The following is a 9128-nucleotide window of genomic DNA, read 5'->3' on the forward strand; positions in this document are numbered from 1 at the left end:
CCTATGTGAAATTAACTCTTTCCACAACACTTAATAAATTAATATTAAAATTGTGAAAGACATAACACCAGAGATCTACAGTCAATATGAAAAGATGCCTGTATACAGTATTTAGAACTGCTCAATGGGATCATTTCAACTCAAGCTGGATTCTAAACCTGAAAATTTCCAACGTATGAATTCTGGCCATTAACTTACATCACTAATAGTTTCAGAATTTGACTACTGTTCATTTGTCAGTTTATTGAGTTATCGTAATGACAGGCTCTTAGCATTACACTCATAAACACACATACTGCTACTTCACAAAAATGCATTGTGTTACATATTGAAACAATTTTACATAACACAAAACAGCATGGAATGAAAACAATATGACAAAAACAGGGAGTTTGCAGGAACTCACCAGGACTCACAAAAGCCTTCAAGATCTTTGCAATCTAGACACACCTGAAGGTGCCCCTGCATAATCAAGCATGACATATAGCCCTTGTTACTAGGATATATTTGGAATTACTGGATATGAGTTTGCCCGACAGTGCCAAGTCTCATTGCAGGAAGTCCACTTCATCTCATTTGTTGTATGTAAGAAGAAGTACCTGGAAAGGAAAAATTAAGTTACTTATTACAACAATGTTGCATTTCTATTGCAATTTCCATTTGTTCCTTTACCCTCTGGATTATCAGGTATAAATGAAAACTTTCATTCAGCTTTTACTTAAAATTATCAGAATTACTATTAAGAGCAACAAACTTATAAATCAGATACAGACTATCATCTAAACCCAGCCTTACAAAATGTGCATCCTCATTGTATTGATGCAAGTTTATCAGTCAGATCTAACTGGTGCCATGATACCTCTTTTAAAAATGACTAATTCCCTGCAAACCTAAGCAAATTCCCAATCAGTTTCAATGTTAAAGGTAGTCTGTATATGCCCCAAATTATAGGATGCTATAATTGCTAGAAGTTTTTAACAAGTTACTTTCATGTAGGCCCTTAGTCCAAATTGTTCTCAGACATTCTTAATGAACACACAAGATGACTGAATGTCCCTGTGAGGTAAATTTCCTCAAAGGTTGTAATAGAAACAGTTTATAGAATTTTGACCAAAGGTGACCAAATTTGAATATTTGGGCCAACATGGCATAAATTTAAATAATACATTGAAAAGTTCACTTATTTTTTGGGGGGTTGCTTTGATGCTTTTCACAGAACGCTCTATATCTCTTACTCATCTAAAAGTTTGCACTGGCTTTGGTTACAGGAAGTGCATGATGATGTGTAAACTGCACCAAGGAATTCTAATGCATCCTCCTGTGCAGTTGAATCAAACTCTGGAAGAATCTGTTTCAACCTTGCGAGACAGGAGGCCCATGAAGTTCAGGTTGAAATTGCGTGGAAGAGAGCTTTGATTACTTCCATTAATTCAGAGCTATGTCCATCATAGTGTTGAATGATGCTGCAAAGAAGCTATAAAAGAAGGAAAATTTAGATTTGTAGGAAATCTACATCTGACATGGGTGGCTCATCAATATGAGTGGAAAAGTTTAGGGTTGCAGCCTTCATTTGTATCCATTTTTTTACGATTGCTTGATGTTTCAAAGCACTTTCTTGGAAGTCTGTCACTAGCTTCTGTAGCTGAAAAGTTACTCTCATCAAGTAAAATGATAAACACATCATATCTTAATAACCATTTGTTGGAATATGCTACTGGGAGAAAGGAGTAGAGGTATCATGAACTTGACAAAGAGAGTGCCCATGTTGGAAATCTAGTATATTTGGGGGATAATAAACTTAAAACCTTCATTGTTGAAGTGAAAATTATGATATTCTGCAATAAGTGCCAATCCTTGGGATGGGGTTGGAACATCACAAAATGCCCCTTGCAATTGTGCCCATATAGGTTGGGATTTTCCCTTCTCCAGGCATAGGAGTTTGTCAAGGATATGGTCCTGGCACAGTAAAAGTCTTCCATTTTTCAACATTTCCAGGTGAGGAGGATCAAGTCACATGAAGTCTTGCACCTCCGTAGCTTGGAATCTCTGCCTTAATGAATTTATTTCTAAAGCTGCATGGGTTGTCTTAGGTTACTTACCTTTAAAGTAACAGGATTGCTTTGTTCCTGAAATAAAAACATTTAACAATATTTAATGTGACTTTTCGAGCATGGCCAGTGATTTTCCACGATCAAGAAATTCACAATAACATGGATCTATATCCATAAAATAATGAAACGGAAAACTCAATTTGAAATAGAAAAACCAGTATTCTTTGCAAGAGTTGGATATATATGCAATAACCGTGGGGCTGTATTGAACTTGATCATGTTTCTCCCTGTAAGAAGGTAACATATATTGTGAAAGAGAAATATAGAACATAGGTTGGGGTGGGAAATTGTGCAGGGGGGCAGAGGTTTGTTTGGCCCCAAATATGCCAAAAGTTCCAATACGGTCACATTTGGTCAACATTTTAAACTGTTGTCATTACCACCCTGGAGGAAATTTACCTCACTGAGACATTCAGTCATCTTGTGTGTTCATTTGGAATGTCTGAGACCAATCTGGAAATAAGAATCTCAAGGAATGTAATTTTTGAAATCTTCAGAAAAGTATGCTATAATTTGTTGCCTGTACAGACTACCTTTAATTCAAATTTCTTCTATTGGATACTTGAATCATATTCAAACTTGGGCTGCTAACCTCATCTGGTGTGTTTGTACTGATGATACTGGCTGCAAGTTCCTGAAATATAGAATAATTAAGTTTATGGATTACATGCAACAGCTATATTCAACAACCTATCACAGCACAGGTCAGCAATTATTTGTGTTAGTACACTGTGGATATGTTCATATGTATATCGATTCCTTTTGTTAAAAAATTCTTTCTTGCAATAAAAAATTTAAACGCTCCGAGACATTTATTGGATATTTAATACAAATTTGCATTCTTTTCTTTGTTAATTAAGGAATATGTTAATACATATAGGTCATACCAAATTCAAGATCAGATGAAATTTAAGTCGGTCAATATCAGTCCCTATTCTGGAAATGTATGCCTCTATGAGGATTTCTGTGATGATAGAATCAATGTTGATGAAAGAATAAATGTGACTTCATGCAGTGTTTTACAACCTGTATAAAATTAATACTCCAACCACACATGCAAAGTGCAATGTGGTTCCCAGCTACACCACTCTTTGGGGAAATGGTAATTTGATGGCTGTTCTTGCTGCAAACTCAGTCTAGACAGTGTGTTAGATTATCAACTCAACCAACTTTGGCCAAGTTCCTGATATTGTCGGCTGCAAGCCAGGAATCTCATTGGGTTGCTGCCACCACCATGAAGATTTAAGCAGTATATCATTTCTCCTATAACAACAACATTGGAATGGAAAAGCAACATTACCCTAATGATGCTATATCGCAATTCCCTTTTGAATTAAGCAATATGTTAAGGGACATTTTCTTAATATTTAGTTTGTTCAATATATGAAAAATCAATCAAGGTAAAATGCATTATGGTTTCCATGATGTAACATGAGTAATTTGTGTATGCGTTTGTTTGTGTGTGGGGGGAGGGAAGGGGGTTTGCACACACTAAATAGTAATTAAGGCTCTATAAATATTAGAAAAAGCTGGAATAATGATTGAGATGCAACAAACATGGGCGAAAGTGGAAAATATCTGCCAAGAAAACGAGATGGACCATTCCTGCAGGCTATGAGGTATCATTATGTTAAGTATCAACTCAAATGGAATAAAATTCTTCCGATTCTGTGTTTATAAGGAAATTTCAGCTGAACCTTATTTTGTCACACATCTCATCAATATGCAGCAAAATAATAGCACTGAAAACATTGCATTGTGTAACCAACCTGCTCAGCACAATAAAATTTAGTAATACCACATATGGCTGGTGAACAATTGCAGATCAGGTTTTAATGTTAAGCCCTGCCCACTCATTTCGTCGCACGATATCTGCACCAAAAGCAATAACGACCCTCCTTAGCTCATCATTGCTGCAAGGATCACCTCAAACCAACCTACCATTCTTCAGATTGGAGCTAACAAGAGAACGTCAGCTAAAATCTATTTTGGTCCCGCCCGTTACAAACATTCAATCAGCAGAATAAACCAGAGATTAAAAATGTTCAAGCAACATGTTGATACTAGTTTCATGTTAACCCCGCCCACTCATTACCATGCATGATATCTACACCAAAGGAAATAGTTACTATATGTGGTTTTACCAAGTCGATCTGGCAAGAAGCTAATTAGAAGTTGAACATTTAATTGCTGAGTTTCAAACTGACATCACATAAAATTCTCCTCTCGAAACTAAGCAAATAAAATCAAATATTTGAAAACATTTGTGTGGAAACTGGAGTTTTCTAATTAACTTATTCTTCTCTCTTTTATTGTTGGCAATTATGTTTCATTTTTTAAAGCCATTGAGTCAAAATTGATTTATTGTGTGAAGACAGCTACAGCCCTTACCCTCACATAAGCCAGCACAGAACTCATCAAGTTACTGATTATTGTTAAGAAAATTATGGAGGAATCATGCCAATCAACCCCCTCTCCCGACCTCACCCCCTCCCAAATAAAAAGACTGTAAAGGAATCTTACTTGTGTGAAATTCTTTAAGTAAAATGGATTGAATTTCTTCTTCAAAGGAAGGCCTGTGGAACTGTTAATATGTGTGTACAGCCCTTTCTCATTCACAGCCTTGACTCCATACGGCCCAAGCCAAGAGTTTTCGAGCTTCCCTTCTCTTCGGGCATCCTTTCTAGCATTCCGGACGAGAACACTTATAGAACCAACTTTGAAGCTCTGAATAAAACAAAATCCAGCATATACGTAAACATCATAATACAATGTATATGTTGCCATTCATTTAACTACAGTGCAGTTTCCAATGCACAACATAGCATTATGTAATTACCTGTTTTGATTGCTGCCTTTAATCAAAATTCTTTTTTTGCCGTTCTTGGGCTTTGCCAATATTTTCTTTTACAAAACCTTTGATTATGTCCTGTGACTGTGACATGAGTTGAAAAACCCTCTCCCGCTGTGCATCGCTGCAGCAGGAGATTCTGGTTGGACAATGGAGTCTTCAATGTCGACTGGTAACAATGGCTCTCTGGATATATGAAGATAATTAACAATCAATTATTCACAACACTTTGTTGACTGAAGAATAAATAAAGTTTTATATATTTTATTTTCACTATTAAGACCCTGGAACCATAAATCTGAGTCACATCACATACTCAAACCAGCAGAAATATAAAACAAAAGTATATTCTGTGCTATTATAGGTCCAAATTGCATACCAGCCCAAAATATGATATATAACTGAAAAACAAAACCAATATCAGTGGCATTAATTGCATGTATCTAAATTAATTGGCATGCTTTTTATAGTTTAATGAATGTTCATCTTTTGTACTTGCTATTTAGCAGTTTTTCCCAGGACCTGGGATGTGTCAAATGAGATTTTATCCTATAGAGGATCAGTGTAGCTATGCAGGATTTTTCCAAACTCTCTTGTCCCTGATTGCTTTTCTCCATATATGACCTTTACAAATGTAAACCTCTATTCAGCAATGGTAGGTTTGAATTATTACAAACCTTCCAAACATCACAACGAAAGGAGAAAGACCTGTAGAACCATGTTTTGCTGTACGGTCCCCATGAGAATGGAAGACAGTGTTTCATCCCAGTCATCTTGGTTTTGATTGACAACTTTGATGAGTGACATTTGCATTTTGCAGAGTTTGGTTGAATCTTTCATCCAGCCCATTGGTCTGTGGGTGGTAGCTGAAGGATACTCTGTGGCCCACCCCTGTCATGTCAAACAGGGACTTGTTCAGAGAATTAACAAATTCCCCTCTTTGGTCTGAGATGACAACTTTCATGCACCCAAATCTAAATAAATGAAAAATTAAACAAGTTGTTAAAGAACTGGTTATGAGTAATGCAGTAAACTATTGGCATCTTCAGAGTGGCCGTGTGGTTTAATCAGGAGATTCTTTTAGCACTTCTTTCAAAACAAGTAAGTTAAGCACTGACATAACACCTGGTCTTGGATGCACTGACTGTTATCCCACTAACATTTTATTAACATTAACTTATAAAACAACTTCAAGAAATTCCTGTAACCATTTGGCCGCTTTCTGGGTCACAGGTAAAACTGAGAACAAATGCAGGTCTGCATAACTAACTTCAAAAATATGTTATGTAAAGTAAAAACAAAGTAGATGGATATATACCTGGCCATGGTTTCAAACAGAAAGTTTGCAACGGTTTATGCTGTTTTGTCTCTTACAGCAACAGCCTCTGGCCATTTTGAAAAATAGTCACATAGGGTTATGATGTACTTATTTCCATTGATGGTCTCTGCAAGGGGTCCAATCATATCCACACCCACCTAAAAAAAAAAGAAAAATAGCATTCAGAACCATACACAATCATACCAACTGATGTTCAAGTGATTTATGTCTGAGTTTTTTAGACAATATACTGCTATTTAGGATTTCCAATCATGCTGATATATACTTATTGAAAGTTAACAAAAGATTACTCGATGACTGAATGTGCTAAAAGCAGGTATTCTTACACTGCTAATAAGGTGCGTACAATCAACAATTCTTGTACAGAACAGAATGCTGTATCAAAGTTTGCAAATACTTTTGATACTGGACAGTGAAGCTTTTATAATTTCAATGACTTAAATTGCATGATTTTGGCTTTTCTTGATTTAAAAGTATTACTGCTCACACTTTTCAGCACAAAGCTCGGTGGCTGTTTATTGTTCCCGTTAGTCTAAACTCTTTGATCTTTTCCGTATCGATCTTCTTAGATTTAATGTTGAATTTTCAGGGCACAGTCCTGACGAACGATATTTTCCAATGATACTGTACTCTTCATCGGTATCCAGCTCAGGAGAAGTCATCTTGTAATATCAGATCGGGCTAAGTAAGTTAACGGTCTCAACTCCTAATGCTTAACCGAAGGCCAGAACAGTGCGTGCAAATATGCAACTACTAAGAATTTTGTGTGCCTGCGCGTTACACATTGAAATGTATTGCTTAGTATAATAACAAGCATGGCTTGTGTTTAATAAATTTATGTCTTGTTGATCACTTTTCTTTGTTTCGAACTTGGAACCTATTAAGAGTTTATATATCTAGTAAGGTTATGAATTAATAACATGTTTGTCTACTCATTATTATTGCCTTTAAATGAACAACATATGTTTGATTAATGGTGGAGTGGCACCACCATTAAGAAAAGAACAACTTTTAGAAAATTTATAGATTGTCACACTTTTCTACCATCTTGAATATAATTTCCAGAATAGTTTTAAGGTCTGGTCAATTCTAATTCATGAATTGCAGATATTAATTATATTTCTTTCATTTAGAATAGAAGTTCTGTACTGTAATTTGAAAATTTGCTACCTTTGGCAACCGTGAAACGTGAACAGACCCAATTTCGAGGACGCTGATGTCAAACTCAAAGGTATAACAAACTTTCGTAAAATTTTGAAGACTTGCAGTGAGAGTTGTACTGTAAACCGCAAGAGTTAGCAGGCCTGCAAAACCCTAGCAATATAGTCTTCGACTTAAATGATTTCTGCTGATGTACTGAGTCTAGTCTAAGTCTTAACCCTATCGTTTTAAACTTCAGCCAGTGGCAGTAGGCCAAATTGTATAGGCCTAATGGAGTTTTTGGCTGAAACTGTAATTGTGTAAGGCCTAGCTAATTTAGAACTAGCCTTATGGCTGATAAGTCTGTTAACAAATCTTCAATCAAAGCGTTGTTGCATAACATGCTAGGTGCTTACCCTAGGAGTATCTTAGGCTAAGCCATTACCGTCTTCCATATACTTATTGCAATACCAACTGACTCGACCTGTTGTTGGCCAAAAAGGGGATATTGAATATCTACCCCATTTGGTAATGCTAGGCAGACTTAATGCTCCTCTGCACAAATTCATGATTAAACACACACAGTATTATTTCAGTGGTCAAGCCAAACATGTCTTCAAGCACAGGAAAGTAGTGCTGGCCATTAGATTTAGAGCACTTATGTTTACAATCATACATGTTGACTAGTGAATTAATTAGGTGCGCTCAAGGATGAATCCTAGTGGCAGTATTTGGGGTAGTTTATCCAGTAACAAATTCTTAATGCTCGAGTGAATTTGAGAAGGACTGTTTATCTATAGACAGTCTCGGCCTTCATGCATAGCATTAGACCTAGTAATATGTATGGCCGTGGCTATTCTTACGACTAGTCGTAATAATTATTTATAAACTATTCTTACGACAAAGGCAAATTCAAGCGCAGTAAAGTAAATAAAGCAACTGCGCATGTAGTAGGGGTACAGTAACCCTAACCCTAAACATAACCCTAAACCTCAATCCTAACGCTTACTCTAACCCTAACCTGAAATTATTGTTACTCCTCGTCGTAAAAATAGTACTTCTGGTCGTGAAAATAGCAACTGCGTAGTTGTTGAAGCCTAGCCTAGGCTAGTACCGATTAGTAGTAGTGCCTATGGCCCTATGCCTATCCCCACCTCAAACAGCTTGGTAGGCCTCTAGACCGTCATGCAGTTGAAATTTTGTCTCCTAAATTTTTCGTCTTTGTAGAAACGAACTCCATCTCCATTTCGGTGGCTACATCAGGCCGCACAGCAAGGCAAGATGTTTTCTTTAAAACAATACAAAACCATTGCTAGCCTACGCACGTTTTATACAAAATATGTGTTTGTAAAATTGTATGGCAGTGTCGTCTGCACATTTCAATAAAGTTTTTTGGTTTAGGGTGGCATACTCCTATTAGAGTCGATATCGGTCCGCCCGATTGTTATTCTATCTCGGGAAATGTTCCAAAAAGCATCAGGAGAACATCTTTTTTGACCCGTTATCAATCTTGATTTTTTTTTTGTGGCTTGCATGTTGAAGAGCATGAATGACTAGAATGTCTTTACATATGTTATGTTTCTTGCTTGTCATCTTAATTGTTTATTTTAAAAACGTATGAAAACAGAAATGAAGTAATAAGATCCTTCAAGAAGCTTTTAAGTGCATGGATGGGAGCTAGGGGCTG

General features: G+C 36.4%; 1 protein-coding gene across 6 annotated transcripts in view; it reads right to left on the minus strand.

Moving 5' to 3' along the window:
- Window positions 1–8839, minus strand: part of LOC139979428 (uncharacterized) — a 47626-nt gene extending 38787 nt beyond the window's left edge. For all 6 annotated transcript variants that reach the window (XM_071990206.1, XM_071990207.1, XM_071990203.1 and 3 more), the window contains exons 1-8: window positions 8596–8839; window positions 6281–6438; window positions 5640–5936; window positions 4635–4838; window positions 2704–2745; window positions 2100–2126; window positions 1236–1474; window positions 407–599 (exon numbers count right to left, since the gene is read on the minus strand). In XM_071990206.1, coding sequence (XP_071846307.1) covers window positions 1385–1474; window positions 2100–2126; window positions 2704–2745; window positions 4635–4838; window positions 5640–5735 — 459 coding nt within the window. In that variant the 5' untranslated portion in view covers window positions 5736–5936; window positions 6281–6438; window positions 8596–8839 and the 3' untranslated portion in view covers window positions 407–599; window positions 1236–1384. The remainder of the gene's footprint in view (window positions 1–406; window positions 600–1235; window positions 1475–2099; window positions 2127–2703; window positions 2746–4634; window positions 4839–5639; window positions 5937–6280; window positions 6439–8595) is intronic.
- Window positions 8840–9128: the final 289 nt, after the last annotated feature.

Source organism: Apostichopus japonicus, chromosome 14, assembly GCF_037975245.1.
Source record: "Apostichopus japonicus isolate 1M-3 chromosome 14, ASM3797524v1, whole genome shotgun sequence".
Taxonomy (NCBI): Eukaryota; Metazoa; Echinodermata; class Holothuroidea; order Aspidochirotida; family Stichopodidae; genus Apostichopus; species Apostichopus japonicus.